The 18,442-nt window shown below is 33.7% G+C and overlaps 1 protein-coding gene across 1 annotated transcript; it reads right to left on the reverse strand.

The window, feature by feature from the left end:
- Positions 1 to 11,323: 11,323 nt before the first annotated feature.
- On the reverse strand, positions 11,324 to 17,021 carry LOC104891474 (probable aminotransferase TAT2). Its single transcript, XM_010677170.4, has 7 exons — positions 16,504 to 17,021; positions 14,959 to 15,298; positions 13,160 to 13,378; positions 12,914 to 12,973; positions 12,667 to 12,822; positions 11,966 to 12,059; positions 11,324 to 11,789 (listed from the first exon to the last, which is right to left on the reverse strand). The coding sequence occupies exons 1-7, from the start codon at positions 16,809 to 16,811 to the stop codon at positions 11,668 to 11,670; spliced, it is 1,299 nt and encodes a 432-aa protein (XP_010675472.1). The 5' UTR covers positions 16,812 to 17,021; the 3' UTR covers positions 11,324 to 11,667.
- Between the last annotated feature and the right edge of the window lie 1,421 nt (positions 17,022 to 18,442).

Here is an 18,442-nt window from a genome sequence, read left to right on the forward strand (position 1 = left end):
CACATAACTCTCTCTAACACAATGGAAAAAAATTCTCCATATTCAATGAAGGTTAAAGTTCTTATTCTGGCATTATTGATCGTCTTGTTCATCAAAGTTCATCTTACAAAACTTAGATAATTTGTGTGTTCTTCAATTCAAATTAAAATCAAAATTTCAGATCCTATTATGTTGTAAAGCTCGAGTGTTTCCCTTCATAGTATGCACCTATATTTATAAAAGTTAGGCTTTGTATACAAAAGTTGAGAAAGAAAAACGAAAGAAAACAAGGCGGGAACATAGCCCCTACATTACCATAAGGCTGGCGAGTTCCTAGGGGAGAAGAAGACAAATTCTGCATAGTAGTAGTTTGTTTGAAATTTGTGATGAAATTTATGTGGAATGTAGAGACATATAGGGGGAGGCGAGGGTGTGTTTATGCTAAGCACTTGTCCACTTACAAGAATATAATAAATAAAAGTTCCTCCTCTACTAGGTACAACACATAATTTTCCTGATCTTCTTTTGTCCTAACATGGTTCCTAATTAAATAATTTGCAATCTATTAGTTACCTAAGGATCTCACCAAAACTCAAACTTAATCTTAACCCTCATGTACTAACTTTTTTTTATCACTTCCAACCTTCCTATTAGTAAGGATCTACCTATAACATTTCGTTAACGCACATACCTAACATGTCTTTCTTAATAATCACTGCTTAATTCCACAACTTCTGTTTACCCACTTATCATCACTATTATGAATACTTGTAAACAATATCGTCCTTAATTACTTATAAAGTAGAATGGTGGGTTGACTTACTAACAGATAAAAATATCATGTATATTTTTCTGCATCACATGCAACAATTATATCACACACATGTTAGTCACATTACTCTTTTACACACGACTTATCACACATATACGATATACCAATCACATAATTTAAGATTATTAATTTCATATTAAATTCTCTTTGTTATTGTGTCGTTCCTTAAATCAATAGTCAAAACTCAAGATTTCTTATCCAAAACATAATATGTTCCTTAAATGAGCTTCAACAACCTTACATGACACGAATGTATAGATAAGTCAAGAATTATCCCAAAAGCACTAGGCTAAAATCGCAAAAAAAGTCGGTTAACAACTGGTTTATTATGGCTTACCTTTGGTTGGATTTTTAGCTAAATTTTCTCCAATATCATATGCTACTTGCATGATCCAGAAATGTGATTGCATGAAATTGCCTCGAAAAATAAATTAAGAAAAATGGCAAATAAACAGGGAGGAGCACACTCGCCATTCTGGCGTGATGGAGGGGAAGAAAGGAAGTACTTTGGGCTTAATCTTCTTGGATGATTTTCGCTGAAACAAACAATGGGATCCCCTCATGAGTAATTATAGAAAAAGAGGTGTAGGTTATTTTCATAATTCATCTTAATTAACAATGCTAAGTTGGCATTTCACAACTTAAGTACTTTCCACAATGTTCTGGTCTCTCTTTACGTCTTAATTTCTCTTCACTTAAAATTTAATCCTTTAGTATTGATAAACTAAATCCTCAAAATATTATCATACCCCAATAAAGACTTTTAGGCTTAATAATCCCTTAATTCATAAAATTACATAATATCTCAAACATAATACCGATATTAGGTCAAAATCTCATAACTCTAGAACGATACTTAATGTTCGTAACGTGATTCAAAAATAACTTATCTTAACTCATAATTCATATTGCTTAAGACGTAATAACACATAATATTCACATTACCGATAAAATTCACATAAGAAGCTATTCATAAATTTTTATTCCACCGAAAGTTACAACAGATTACGTACTTCGTTAATAGTTCTTATTTATCAAAAACATCATAACTTGAAAACTAAGGCTATTACAGCTTCTATGAACCCATTGGGTTCATTTTGAGTAAGCGCTTGAGATAAGAAGCATGCATGAGAATTGGTGACTGGTGTTGTTTGAGTTGGTCATTTTTCTTATAGTTTAAATGCTTGGGTTGTATCGGTAGTGACATAGTCTTGATGCCAAGTAGGTGGTTTGTTAGTCCTGGTGGATCTCCTTATGTCTCCTTATACATTTTTGGATCCTTATAGTAAAGAAGTACCAATTTTATTCTCTTCATCTCCTTCCTGAACTTCCTAAATATCATATACACAACCAAGTGTTGTGCTCTTCCTCTCATGGTTTTCAACAATCACACTAAACAGTTTGTAGGGGAGAATAGTTTCTAGAATTATTTAAAATACTTACTCATAAAGAAACTAACATTCCTGCTCACAAAGGGGATTTTGTTGGTTAAGTTAAGGAGTTTATACCCTTTCTCTGTATAGGGTACCAAGGAAAAGACATGGGACCCTTCTTGCATTGAATTTATCTTTGCTAGCAAGAACCAAATATTCCAAAGGTTTCAAATGCGTATAACTAGGAAGAGAGTTGTATAGTACATCATATGGTGTCTTGTTGTTGAGCATTATGCTTGTGTTGGTAATTTTCACTACACGTAACACACAATCTCCCCAAAACTGCAGAGGAAGACCACTTTAGAACCTTAATGTTATGGGCTTATGGCCATTTCTAAGATGTTCTTGTGTTTTCTCTCTGCCCTCCATTTTGCTTTGGTCTATCCACACAACTTGTTTGGTGAGTGAGGTCTAGCTTAGTAAATAATGGTTTGCACAATATACCATGAAACTCCAGTGCATTGTCACTTTTACTTGCTTTTCAAACCGAGTTTGTCCCATGTGAACAAAACTCTGAATTACTTCAAATGCACTTGACTTTTGCTTCAGTATATGCACCCATGTCACCCTACTATAGCCATCCATGTGGTGAAATATCTTTGGTTGTACCTGGTTGGGGTCTTATAAGGCCCCAGATGTTTATGTGAACAAGTTCAAATAATCTGGAAGCTGATTCACATGAACTAAATGGAAGTTTAGTGGAATCTTGCAAGTGGGCATTTTATGCACACTTCTTTACTGTTATGCTTGAACCCTTTCAGGTTCTTGATGTTTCCAATCTTCTGCATAGGGGCATGTCCCAGCCTCTAGTGCCACAAAGTGGTGGGAGATATGCTTAGAACCTCAGTTATAGTGCTAGTTACCTTACTTCTCTTTCAGCATTCATTGCTTTCACATCGTCCCTTTTTTTCACCATTTCTTCACACTTTACACTTCTTTTCTTCTAGAGTTCGTCATCTCATTCAAAGGTCTATTAATCCAGTTTTCAAAAACAAGCATTGCTTTAATTTGCTACCTTCCTTCACCTTACCATGATTTTTCTTGCATGATGCAAAATTTTGGATTAAAGTCCACCTTGCAATTACCATATGCAGTAAGCTTCTGAGCAGCGAGAATATCGTGTTTAAAAATAGGTATGTCAACTAAATTTTTAAGTTTCATTTCATTTTTCAAATCTACTTCTCCCGTGTTTGAGATAATAGTTTTTTCTCTAGTAGGATGATTGATTCTATACCCCTTACTCATGTCAACGACATTTAAACTAGTAGAATAAATATTTATTGATGCGGTCATTAAGTGGCCTATTGCGGCGGTTTTGGCCACGCGACAATTAAGGGTGCAGCAATAGGTAAATAATATATTGCTGCGATTTCTAGCACAAACCGCAGCAATATTATTATTTTATATCAGAAAAATCAAGTATATTGTTGCAGTTTCTAGGCAAAAACCGCAGCAATATTATTATTTTATATCAGAAAAATCAAGTATATTGCTACGGTTTCTAGCCAAAATCGCGGTAATATGTCCTAATACAGGTAAAAATAAAATTTTGCATTTGCCAATTAATTTTGAAATATTAAAATCAGACAACTAACGTATTCACTATCCACTAATTCGCAGACAAAATAAAGATGAAATGAGATGAATCTTATTAATATATGACGATGAAAAATCTAATTACATCAATATTACAAAACAATAAAATGAAAAAGCAACGAAAAAAATCTAATAAAAACAATAAACAAATCTAATAAAAAAAGGAAAAAAAAAGGAACTAAAACAAATAATGAAATAGCAACCGTCGTGGGCCGAAAATGGAGGCCGAAAACCAACGCCAGCGAGCAGCAGTTTCGAACAAATCTGGGTTGTCGTTCGACCCTAAAAAGTGTCCCCACTTTTTTACAATTGTTGAAACAAGAGAAACTGTGAGTTGAAAGATAATCGTTGTTTTCGCCAAATTCAGTGTAAATTGCAACGAAAATCTATTTCGAACGTCGGTGCCGATTTTTTAAACAACGTCAGCGAGAATTTCGAACGTCAGCGCTGATTCTTTAAAGAATGTCGGCGAGAATTACGAGGAGGAGAGGAGAGAGGCGTATGGCAGACAAAGTGAGTTGAGAGATGAAACTGTGAGGTGAGAGATGAAACTGTGAGTTGGGAGGATGAGAGAGATGAAAATGGCGTGTGAGGGAGAGGAGGAGGCGCTGATTTGTTGTTCAGTGAGAGGTAGGAGGAGGGAGAGAGGAGAGATAGTGTGTGATAAAACGGCTGAGAGAGAGAGATAGGTAAAGGTTGAGAAAACCCTAAATGGCAGAAAGAGTGAGATGGGTAGAAGTAGTGGTGTCAATTCAGTTAACCAGTTCAGTTCTGGTTCAAACCAAACAGTTCAGTTGACTTCAGTTCAGTTAATTCAGTTCGTTTTTTCGAGCTTAATTGATTCAGTTTAAACTTTTTCAGTTTCAGTTTCAATCCATACAGTTAATTCAATTTTCAGTTAAGTTTACATTTGTCTTTTGGTTTGACCCATATAGTTTTGGTTTAAACAGTTGACTTTTTACCTATTACTATCAATTAAACAGTTATTTTCAATTCGGATTCAGTTAATTTCAGTTTCTTAAGTAAACCCACATCGACTCGGGTGAAACTTTATATCAGTTATGCCATGTACATCTTTTCACTTCGGGTCTCGCTTCGGGTCAAGTCATTATTCATTGCAGGAGATTCCAACTCGGTTGGACTTTTATCAAATAGGTTAAACTTGTCGAACACAACGATAGCACCAAGAGACGTATCTATATTTGTCTATGACCGGGTTTGCGCATGTCGTATTTGGATTTCATGTACGCTTGGGTTGAGTCAAGTGTACTTGGGTTGAATCACTAATGACCTTAGTTCGATCTATGTGAAGCATCGGGTCCATTTACTATTGAAGGTCAATTCAACTTTGGTTAACTCCTGATCGGGTCATTTTGATTTTGATATGGATTTTGTAAATGAATCATATTATTAAAAGGATTAAGATCGACATATATATACATATGTGTGTATGCGATAAATATATGGATGATAACAAAAAACTAATAAAAATACAAATAATAACAGTAATTGTAACAATGTTGACTATAGCAATAGTAATACAAATAAGAACATGGATACTAACGATAACAATAACAATATAAATATAAATATTAATAGTAATAATAACAATAGCAACAATGCTAATAATAGCAATAATAATAACAAACATATAACGCGGTATATATGTATTACGTTATGGCTATATATGATAAAGTATAAACAAATATTTTATCAATATGTTTAATCATTTTAGTATTGTACATTAGTATTAAAATAATTGTAAAACCATTTGAATACTATATTGATCATAAATTAGTACAACGACTCTTGATAATTTATAATACTATAACAAATGACAATCATATGTTTACAACAATGGTTCATATGAGGCTTAAGTGATTATAACGAGAGTTCATATGTCGTACAATAATAGTAATAAACATAACAACAATTTATATAAACGATAGTAAACATAACAACCATAAGTCAATAAGTTAACAATTACATATACTAACTTGTTAATAACCATATGTTAACTTAGCATTTAGTTAGTTACTCACTTGGACTTATTCACCAACTCAGTAACTCACTAACTTGTTCATAGATAATTGAAGAAGTTGTTACTAAATAAGATTAATGAATGTATCAATAAAGATTATAAGCTAATTTAAGATAATAATACAATATTTTAGCTAATTCAATATAATAGTACACTATGTTGGCTATTAGTCTTCATGTTAAATGCATTTTGAATATAAAAATATATATTTGGTTGAAACAAGTTGTTATCGGATGAGATCAATGAATGTATCATTGTAAGTCGATAATATAAGTCAATGTAACACCAAATATAAGTTCACTTAAATAAATATAATTATACCATTACTTAATTGATTAATACACAAATGATATTTGTATAAGTAACGCTTTAAGGAAAGAGGCCAATTAACATTTAGAAACTCAATTCATAACTTTAATTAAATAGTAATAATAGTAATAATAATAGTTATATTATGCTAATTAATAAATGATAGTTATATTTAAATACTAATCATAATAATTTCAATAAAAATAACAAAAATTTCAAATTATAATAGAATAATTGACTAATTATTAAAGTTACTAAGTTATTAAACCAAATGAATATAAGTTGTCAATCATGTGCTAGGTCATCAATCCATGTGCTAGGTCATTCTTTTTTCCTATTGGTCAAAGAATAATATCATGGACCATGAATTAGAACCCTTCAATTTGAGAAATATTAAAATCTAACCATCAATCTCACAAACCCATGTCCATTTCCCTAATCTCTCTTCCATCTATCCTCTCTAAAACCCTAATCCCCTCCCATCTCATCTGTGATCCGCCTGCCTCCTCATCTTTCTCACATTCTCTCTCACATTCTCTCTCCTCAGCCTACCATCTGTAAATAGATCATATTTTTTGCAACAAGATTGAAATCTCATTGTTAAAGTAGAAATCTGGTCGTGATTCGTGAATACTTAAATGTTGAAATTTTCACCGAACATAAAAGCGGGATACTTCGCGCTTTGTATTGAAGTGAAAATTGAAACCCAAATTCATTCATTTATTCATCCGCCTACTCTCTCCTCATCACAACTCACAAGACTAACTTAAGAAAATCCTTCCTCCATTCACTGTTCTCTGTCCTATATTGAAACCAAACCCCTTTTTTAACAAAGGATCTCGCCAGAGTTCAGGCGCCGCATTCCGTTCTCCGGCGAGTCTTCCTCCTCAATTCTAATTTCCTTTTTATTTTTCAAGCTTTGGTTACAAGCTAAGCTCATTTTTTGTGAGCACTTTCAAGGTACGAAATTGATGGAGGTTTTCATAAAAGGAAAAAAAAAAACGGTTTCTTTGTGTAGATCTGAGCGTCTCGGTTCTTCCATCGCAATTTTTTGGGGATTCGATATCCTTTGGGGTTTTGGATTGAATATTTGGGGGTTTTTTATTCGAAATTTTCTTGGTTTTTCTTGTTGTTTATGCTCGAAATTTTGGGTTTATTCTTGATATTGGGAGTTTATACTCTTAATTTTCTAGGTTTTTCTTGTTGTTATTCTCGAATTCTTCTGTGTTAATATTATTAAATTTTCATTTTGTTGGTTGAGGTTCTAACAAGCTTTTCTTTGCTTTTGCAGTTGTTCGTCAATCAAATACTGATGTAAGTTTCAATTTCTTTTCCTTCTATGCACACCATGTGCTTGCTAAAATGCTTGTGTGAAGTGTATCTCTCTAGTTCATGAATCACCAAAATATTTCTATAATCTTCTAACAATATCTCAATGACTTATACCTAAGGTTTATTATGAAGATTGCAGTGTTTATTTCTAATGTACCCCATAGTTCTAATTCAGATTTTATTTTTGTTATTATGGTACTTTCTTTTTGTTGGGAAATATTGTATTGTCATGATTGTGGAATGCGGATACTAACTTGGATTATCCAACTTTTTAGTCTTGCAGATTTGGTGTCACATTGGAGTCAAAATCGTGGAAGAATAGTTTGGCATGTGAAGATTAATTCTTCTCCTTTGCAGATTCATGGAGTTGTTTGGGTCATAATTTTGCTTGATGACTCACTGCCAATGATCACCATCTATCTAGAACATTATTATGTGGATCTACTACTTTAGAGATGTAGTAATAGAATGTGTAATACCTTACATAAAATGTATATTTTAGAAAGTTCTTTTCTACTATGTATTGTGAATTGTGAATATTTGTAATTATATTCACATTGATGAAATATAAATATTATGAATTTGCGATTTTATTCTACTTTATTTTAAGTTTCAAGGTGAATATTTATGTCAACTTTGTATTAGTTTAAAGTTTATAAGAAAAAGCTTAAAGAAATGTAAGTGTATCATATATAGCTCACATTAGCGATGAGATCTAACTCTCGTCGTACAAAATTATTTACAACGACTTAGTCTAACTGGTCGTAAAACTTTTTACGACCAAGCCTTTTACGAAGAGTGACGACCAGACGCGTTTCTCGTCGTAAAAGACCATTTGCGACAAGATCAAGCGCATTTACAACGAGAAATTTCGTCGTAGTTGAGACATTTTCTTGTAGTGTTAAAAACAGTTTGATTCAGTTCAGTCAAAAACAATTTGATTCAGTTCAGTTAAAAACAGTTTGATTCAGTTCAGTTAAAAACAGTTTGAAATAGTTTTCAGTTAAATTCAATTCATTTTCAGTTCAGTTCAGTTCAGTTTAAATCGGTTTTTCGTGTAGTTAATTTCAGTTTGATATGTTTTCGGTTGAGTTTCAGTTCAGTTACAGTTCAGTTAATTGCAATTTACTTTAATCTGATTGACTTATCGGTTTTTAACTTTTCAGTTATGGGTCAATTCAGTTCAGTTGATCAACCGTTTGCAGTTTAACCATCGGTACGGTTTTCAACCAAACTGACAGCACTAGGTAGAAGTGATGAGAGAACCCTGACTGTGATTTATTAAATTTTAAAGGCTATTGCCGCGGTTTTTCCAAAGAACCGCAGCAATATATTAAAATAATGTTTTGTTAATATTCTTTTAATATATTATTGCGATTTTTGCCGGAAACCGCAGCAATATATTCTGGTCAAAGGGTCAACATTTTTCAAAAAATATTCGTTGATACTATATTGCTACGGTTTTTGGCCGAAACCGCAACAATATGGTTATTTATATTTTTCTTTTTCTTTTTACGTGATATATTGCTGCGTATGGGCAAAACCCCAACAATATGACCGCAGCAATAAGCATTTATTCTACTAGTGTTTTTCAACATACCAAGCCAATCAATCATGTGATTTGATTCTCCTGAATCAATGATCCATTTAGCTTTCACTGAGTCTGCTAGATTATAGCTCAACATTCTTGCATAGTTGTAACCTATTTCTTCTCACTGTCAAATCCTGGAGTCTTGGAGGGGTTTGCAAGGAGCTTCATGAGTTGATCAAGTTGTTTTGCTATTATGATGGTGCTGCTTCCACTAATGGATCCACCTTCCATGTTGTGCAACACTTCTCCTTCCTTTATTGTATCTTCCACCCTTACTCCACCATCCTCCTCTACTATTTTTCCAGCTATCCCTTGTTTTTCCTCTTTCATTCCTTTGTGCCTTGGGATGTCTACTTGGATACCCTATAACTCAGCACTTGTCTCTTGCATGTCCTATTTTTCCACTTTCAACGCATGTGAATTCACTACTCTTACTAAGCGTAGCAGTGTCATCGCTCTTTTCTTTCACTGGTTTAAACACTTGTTTTTCATTAACTTTCTTCCTAATGTACATAACTACAAGCTACATCTAATGCAGGAAGGGGACTCAACATAAGGAGGTCATTTCTTTGCAGACTATATGCTTCATCGAGATCATTCAGCAGCTGGAAGAGTTTATGCTCTACTTGTATTTCATTCAATGCTTTAACAAAAGCATTCACTAGTGAGGGTTATGATGGGAGGCAAACTACTCAGGGATTCAACTTCCTTTCACAAACCTCTCACCTCTGTGTAGTAATAAGATACATTTTCCTCCTTGTGTTTGTCTCATAAATCTCCTTGCTCAGCTTTTACTTTCCTGATCCATTAGTCACTGCATAGTTTTTTCAAGTTGTTTCCATATTTCAAATGGGTTGTTATGAAACATGATGGACTTTTGATAGGTTCGGTCACACTACCTATAATCCATGAACTCACCATGTTGTTATAGGTGTCTCAAGCTTCATGTTTAACAACATCACTAGCATCTCTCATTATAGTCCTTGTCACATAGCGTAGTTTTATTTTAGAGGCCAACCTTATAGCGTAATTATTGGGAACCCTAAAGTTTCTCAACATTGATGGAATTGTTGCCATCTGAGGATGAAGATATAAAGGGCTTGTATTATCTGTCTCATGTGCATTTAGTTAATAAACAGCTCAAATACCTAGGTTTAATAAAGTTGCTAGGACTACATAGGTTAACACAACTATATAGCCAGTTCAACTATTCAAGAACAACAGAACACCTAACAGGTCATTATAAAGTTGGAAACTTTCATGAAAAAGAAATCACAAGGTGAAGATTTTGTAGCAAACACTGAGTGGCATACTCAGTTGATACGAACCTCACTCTGATACCATGATGACAAATAAGATTGTCATGAACAAACTTCAATCAAATAGTATATAGCTATGTTTTCTCCGATCCACATTGCAGTTTCTCCAGCTCGTTCATTCATCCTCTCAAAATGTGTCTTATGTGCTCAGCACATTTAATTTACAACCTTTATATAAGCAGCCTTTTAGGGGATCCCTAGGTCATAAAGTGTGCCCCATTATGATGAGACATGGATAACCCTAGCTATATATGCATTAACTAGCAGACTTCAGCATATTTCATTTACAACCTTTATATAGGCAGCCCTTTAGGGGATCCCTAGGTCATAAAGTGTGCCCAGTTATGATGAGACATGGATAACCCTATCTACATATGCATTAACTAGCAAACTTTAGCACATTTCATTTACAACCTTTATATAAGCAGCCCTTTATGGGATCCCTAGGTCATAAAGTGTGTCCAGTTATGATGAGACATGGATCCCTAGCTACATATGCATTAACTAGCAGACTTCGTAGTGGTGAATCATGCATCCTAGAAAGCATAAATAAGTATAGTTGAGCGGAAGGCCTTAGAAATTACTAGATGGAATTAAACAGAGCGAGGAAGTGGCATGCCTCAATTTAGCAAGTAATAATAGTAGTACTTCCTCCATTCATCATTGATTGCTACATTTCCCTTATTTAAAAGAAACATATTGATTTTTACATATTAATTTTCTAGTAATATGGTAACTTTATCTCTCTTCTCATCACTCTCTCTATCTCTCTTCTATTCCTTAATATATTTGACTCCTTTATATGTAGCGATCAGCAAAAAAAAGAAAAAAATACTATATATTTTTTATAATAGTAGATTATGCAATGAGTGCTTGTTAATGTAAGGGAGCTAAAACCATAAACTTCAATTCTATAAATAGTATAATATATGTTTTTGAGATTCACAATAAGCCACAATAAATTAGTGCTACATACAAGAAATTGATTACATTATTTGATACTACTCCTCAAAAGACTTAACATGTTAAGCTTTACATGAACACTGTCGCATTTTCCTTAGTTAAGTTCATTGATTTTTCAAAAGTTTGGTCTTGGACAAATTGTGATATATTATATTATTGGTGTACACTTGTGCTCCTAACTTTTCTTTCTAACTCTTTTTTTGTTTTTTCTATTAACAATTATTAACAAAACATAAGTGATAAGACCCATGAGAAACTCAAGTTAATGAGTTTTAATCCGACTGATGGGCATGCCTCTGACAGAACGACTTTAATCTTCGTATTGCTTCATCAAGAGCAGCAGGCTCAACAGCAAAGGTGATCCGAAGCCAATCTTTCATTCCCACAGCAACTCCTGCAACATCAATACAGCTTCTCATCAGCACTTGATCATTAGTTAATGTTTCTCAATATAACTTTTACACCACTCTTCTAAGTTATAATAATAAATGGCGGAAATGGTAATGAATTTATATGTAATTTAACAACTAAAATCATGTCAAAATCCGCGATGATTCTGAAGAACTTTACCTGGAAGAATGATGACGGACTCCTCTTTAGCCAACTTAAAACAAAAGTCGATATCATCAGTTATATCACTCAATGAAGAAAGATTCAACTTTACCTGCATGGATGATTGCACAATAATCAATTAAGGATCCCCATAGCTTACATAATCGAGATGTTTAGTTTCTACCATAATCAGATCATAGTAAAATGTTGTTGGATATTAGATTGCTTCATAGGATTATGATGTGTTACCCTAAAGACTGACTATAAGAAACTTAAAGTGAATATTGAGCAATCACTAAGCGTCATTTACACCATCTGACATGTGATTTCGTCATTAATCCCAAAACTAATACTTCTACTATGACAGAATAATATATAGTTAATATATTATTGTTTATTGTTATCCCATAGAGTTGCGTATACCAAAACATTCCTTGTATACTTGATGCTTATTGAACCCTGTGAATTACGTGAAAGTAGGATACTCTATATTCGGAGGTCAAAGAGTTTTAAAAAAAGTTCTTAGGTGGAAAAAAATGTGAATGAAAGATCCCACTGAATTGAATTGAATGAGTTTTAACTTCACATGCTCACGCACTTTACAAACTAAACAAGTCCATTTGCTTTATACAAGTTTAAATTAGTTAGTAAAAGAATCTACCAAGATATGTTCCTATCATTTGAAGCATAGGCATAACTGAATATGATTAAATTCTTACCATAACAGCCATGGAACCCTCTGGCTTTTGGGAACAACTGAGGCAGGGGATCTTATTTATACCCTCAAAACATAAATCTGATGTTTGCTTCAGAATGTTAATATTCTTCTTGAAGAAGATTTCGTCTGTTTCCTCTAAGATTTGTGGCACTGCTGCCTAAATTTAGTAGATTAGTTATTGATTAGTAGACAATAAAGAAGAGTATTTAGTTTGAAATGACTAATACTAAGCATAACAAAACAGAAACCTGAACAAATGTTGGGGGTCCTCCATAGATTTCAACATACTTTTTTAAGCGCTCCATCACCTGAGAATTGTACAAGACAATCAAATTGCATTAACTTGCAGATGGATATATATGTAGTTCAAATTAAACGCTCCATCATCTCAAAAAGCTCTCACATAAATAAGAGAAGCGTTTCATTTATTTTCAGAATGGATGAAGCATATAAATTGAGACTGTATGGAGTAGTATATAGACTATGAAAAAAACCTTAGGCTGCTTGAACATAGAAGTGGGATCTGTTACAGCAAGCCAACCAAGTCGCCAACCAGGGACTAACCATCTCTTAGACAATGATCCAAGGGTAAGAACTGGAGCAACTGATCCAAATGTTCCCATTGGCACAAATGGGTTTTTCCCAAAAGCAAGATGCCCATAAACTTCATCAGCAATTACTATAATTCCAAGTTTCTTTGCTGTCTCTGCAATCTGAACTGACAATTTATTAGAGGATATTAAACTTTTGTATCCATATCATATGCATTGGATTACCACATGAAACATACATATTACATTTGATCATTATTACTTATTAGCAGCAGCTCCATTTTTATGGACCGCCCCGTGAGGCCGTGACATGGAAATAAATTGGGTCTTTGATTATATTTTTTATTTTTATTTTTGATAAGAAGTGGCCCGGACCCCAGGGGTCTTAATGGGCCAGACACTTGAGAGTAAGAGGGAAGGGTAAAGGGAATCCCTACCCCAAAGTGCCTCTAGTGGGATTGATCCCCCAACCTTGATTTGGGTCTTTGATTATATACATAATACATGATGTAGAAAAGAAGAAAAAAAAGATTAGTATTTCTCTTGTGTCATTTGTATTGAAGCGACTTAAAATTTGTGGTCGGACAAATTTTTTTTGGATAGAATAGCATTAATTATGTTATAACTCTGTGCATCATAAACATGATACATTTAAAGTTATTCCTTATTCCTTGCTTCTTTAAAGAACTAGAAATGAGTAGTTGTACATTAGTAGAGGCTCCCCAAACGAACAATAATGACAAAACAACGCTAACACTGGCGGAGCAAGTATAAAATTCTTGCCATTGATGGTGGGCTGAGAGCCTCATTCATCATATAAATAGCTATTTTACTAGGACATGTGAGACTGTAAGTAACATGGTTTCTTGTACGTGATCTTGTCCACGCTTAGTCTAGCGTTACACAACACTAGATCAAAAGTGCACTGCTCTTTTTCCTAGGCCTATAAAATTAAATTGGTAGGGCCAACAACGTGTTTCATACACTTGGTTTCATAGAGATTGGCCTATATAATGGCTTAACTAAAAGCACTGAAAATCATAATGAGATGATCTCATGCATGAACTACCACGAACGAAGGCTAGTTGATGCAAACCAGCAATTATTCTCTACTTATACGGAGAAATGATAAAAAAATATCTGCAAACATCTATCAGGGAATAAAAAACAATAAAAGACTGAAAAGGCGGTGATGTGGGTCCCAGGAAATAATAAAAGGCTGAAAAGGGGGTGATGTGGGTCCCAAGAAATAGAAAAGGAATAAAACACTATTTATATTTCATGAACACTATTTGTTAGTTGCATAAACACTATTTGGAGTTACACGAACACTAGTTGTAGTAGTATGAACACTATTTTTTCAGCTCGTAATTTTCGAGATCACTTATTTGTTTGACTGACAGTTTGCGGTTTTCGATATCACTTTTTTGTTTGACTGACAACTTGTTTCCATATACAATGACAAATTTATCCCTGATAGATGTTGGCAAACATCTATCAGTTATATGTTTATCATTTCTCACTTATACGTGTAATAGCAAAAAAAATCAATCTAAAACCAAAAATGGTTAAAATATCGAAGAAATAAAAATTTTGACTAGGTCTTTGATGATATATCTTTTTTATGTGAGAGTTTTTTTATTCAAGTATTTCATTTATCCAGAACTAAGGAAGTATAAATTTCTCGTACAAGAAACCTGGTGTAAAGCGCAAAAAATGAAGCTAAGAAGGATAAAACTAACCTGTAACAAGTGGTTATAAGAGTAGACATTTCCACACGGATTTCCTGGGTTAATGACAACAATTGCAACAGTTTTATCATCTGCAACATTCTGAACAGCATCAAGGTCGACTTCCCAGGCCTTTGTTGGCAAAAGGTTGAAATGCCTAACCTCAATTTGCCTAAAAGAAGCACATAGTTCGTAGATTGGGAAGCCTGGTCTTGGCACCAATATATTGGCACCTGGCCGAGCTAGCATAGACAGTGCTATGTCTATCGCATTTGTGCACCCAGATGTCACAAAAACATCATCTTTTGTTAATTTGTATGGCAAATCACGAGACAAGTAATCAGCAATTGCCCTGTTCAATTTTACACAAAATTGGCCAAAACAAGTAAACATTTCATGGTTTCTCCAACTATTTACTATTGTTATCTTTAAATACAAGTATGCATTAATGATGTACAAGTCTTGAAATTACAACAACTTTTAATTTTTAAATTTTCCATGTATGTCGTGTTTTATTCAGCTATAAAATAAGGATCTTTATTACAAATTAATCTATACTAATATATTAAAAGGCGTGCCCAAGGCAGAAACGGTGCCACGTGGCACTCTCCCTAAGGGAGTGTTACTCCATGTAATCTACAACAATAAAAAAAAATTAGAAATTGCATAGTATAAGGTTTGATACTGGAACCTCAAGAACATACACTCGACCAAATAATATTTAGTGTTATCATCTTAAATTATAATATTAATAAATGAAAATTTTCCTTACCCGGGGCGTAGCCCAGACCTAATAGCTAGTTGTATTTGGAAATCAGAAATCAAGAGCAAAAATTAGTTGTAAGCGTTAAAATCAATAGGAAACAGTAGAATTCAGTTTTAATTCGTAAAATTCAGTCATTCAAGTTTTATTAGAAAATATTATATCTACACGCTTTTCTTTTTAGTCCGATTCTTTTTAATCTACACATTGTTGTTTTTTCTATTTCTGTAACATATCACATCTACTTTCTTCTCTCTTTCCACCCATATCATTCACTTTTTAATATTTTAACAGACTTTTTTATTTCTCTCTCACTTTTCAATTTCTCTCTATCTTTTCAATCTCTCTCTCATGCTTTAGTACTTCCTAATTTCTACTTGAAAAATGAGTAAAAAAGAAATGGAAGGATTAACAATCACGACATAAATAAGCTACTACCCATCCTTACATAGTTACATTATGTATCGTACACGCGGTGGAGTGTTTGCATATACCATCCACATTTTAATTTATGTGTTCGTACTTTCCTAACTAATAAACTTTCTGGAAAAGTGAGAATCTCAAAACTGGCAAAAATAATGGACCAACATAAAGATCTTACCTTTCTTTTTTTAGATACAACATTTAATTATTTTAATACGGTTATCAAAAAGACAAATCATGTATTTAAAAAAAAACAAAGGTAAGTATAATTTTAGACCAAATTTCAGACTTCAACCATACACAAACCCAAAACGAAAATAGATGTATTGTTTATAAAAAAAACATCCTAAAAAAAGAATTAGTAAACTTACATTCTTGTTTGTGGAAGACCTTGAGTGGGAGCATAACCATTGAACTTAGCAGATGATAATGTACGAGCTACAGCTTCCTCTGCTACATAACTTGTTGTAAAGCATGAAAACGCAGTTGGATCTCCCATTCCAAGAGAAATCACATCTTTCTGATTATCCTCATCAATTTGAGACATTATTAGACCAATAATCCCTTTAATGGTGATCATATTTTGTGTTTTATTATCATTACTTAACTCCTGATTTGATAATATTGCTGCTTCTTTCATGTTTTGGTAATTTTTTTGTTGTAGATGAGGTTGAACCATTGGTTTAATTTGTTTGTTTGAGTATGTAGTTTTGGATTTGAATTACGTAGCTAGCTTATATTGATGTCGATGAAGTTGGAAGAAGATCGTACGCCTCTTATATAAAGCAAAGAAAATAGTGGCGTAATAGAACTACATACAAAAATTTGGTGAATGAGAGGATGGTGAAAGATGATACAATTGGATAGTAACCGGAGATTTCAAGGTGTAGTTTGGTTATAATCACCTCCACATGTTATATTTTGTCTCTTTTTGCATGAATACATAAACATAAGTTTGAAAACATAATAATATTATTATGATAAAAGAGGAAGTGAATAATGACAAAATAAGAAAGTAAAGAGTGACGAGAATGAATTCAGTGGCTTAACGGTCGTATTCGTGGATGTAAAAGTATCCAGAGATTTTATTTGTTCAGGCTTCGTATTTCATAGGATTTCTTCAACCATTTCCAAAACGTAGTACTCCTCTATATTTTAATGAGTTAAATTCAACACCAACACATTGGTTGGGAAGGCATGCTACATAATGTTGGAGGTAAGGATCGAACCCTTGACCTCAAGGGTCAAGGGGGAGCGCTCTACCAACTTGAGCTAACTCCTATCCTTATTGAACTTAATCTATTAAATGGAGTAAAGTATACTAAATTTAATTTAACTTAATTGAAAATATACTTAACTCAACTCAACTCAACTAAATTAATATACTGAATTGAACTAAATATAATAGTAATAATGGTAATTTAAACTTAATAATAATAATAATAATAATAATAATAATAATAACATAATTATAATTATAATTATTATAACAATAATCGTGATGGCCATAGTGCGAAGTGTTGTAGCTTCTGAAATTTGGGTGTCTAATGGCACCAAGATGTAGTGCAAGAGAATTTAGCGGATTTAGATTTTCAAAGATACGAATTACTACCTCCGTTTCCTAAAGATCTTCCTTGTTATTGTTTCTACAAATACCAAGGAGGATTCATTGTGTTGGGTGTGGGGTGGGTAAAGTAGGAGAGAGAAAGGAGTTAAGATAAATAAATAAAGGGTTTTTTCACCAGGTACCCCTGTGGTTTTCCAAAATTCATGAGATACCCCTGGTTTCAAAAAAATGCACCAGGTACCCATATTATTCAAGTTAAATGCACCAAATACCCTTAATGACTAACGGTGTTAAGTTTCCGTTAGTCATTAGGGTTAATTAACTTTCTAACCCTAACATTAAGCCCTAATCTTAACACAACCCCTCCCCCACCCCTCCCTCACCCACGCAGCCCCACCCTTCCCCCTACCCCTCCCCCTATCCCTCCCCCACCCACCCAGCCCCCTACCCCTCCCCCACCCGCAGCCCCACCCCGTCGAATTCCCCCTCCCCACACCCCCCGTCGAATTCCCCCCTCCCCCACCCACCCCACCCCGTCGAAATTCCTCCTTCATTTCTTTTTCTCTCTCCTTCTTCTTCATTGATTTCTGATTTCGAAAATGATTTCGAAAATGTTTTCGAAAATGATTTCATAATTGGTTTTCGAAAATGATTTCGAAAATCGTTTTTGCAAAAGGTTTTCGAAAACTGATTTTCGAAAATGGTTTTCGAAAACTGATTTTCGAAAATGGTTTTCGAAAATA

The sequence above is a fragment of the Beta vulgaris genome, chromosome 4 (genome assembly GCF_026745355.1).
Source record: "Beta vulgaris subsp. vulgaris cultivar EL10 chromosome 4, EL10.2, whole genome shotgun sequence".
Taxonomy (NCBI): domain Eukaryota; kingdom Viridiplantae; phylum Streptophyta; class Magnoliopsida; order Caryophyllales; family Amaranthaceae; genus Beta; species Beta vulgaris.

Bases quoted from the DNA above. Each gene is read 5' to 3' on its own strand.
- LOC104891474 (XM_010677170.4), bottom strand. From the start codon at position 16,811: ATGGTTCAACCTCATCTACAACAAAAAAATTACCAAAACATGAAAGAA. The intron at 15,299-16,503 runs GTAAGTTTACTA...AAAATTGAACAG, and splicing joins GGTCTTCCACAAACAAGAAT to GGCAATTGCTGATTACTTGT. The intron at 12,060-12,666 runs GTAAGAATTTAA...TCATCCATGCAG, and splicing joins AGGGTTCCATGGCTGTTATG to GTAAAGTTGAATCTTTCTTC.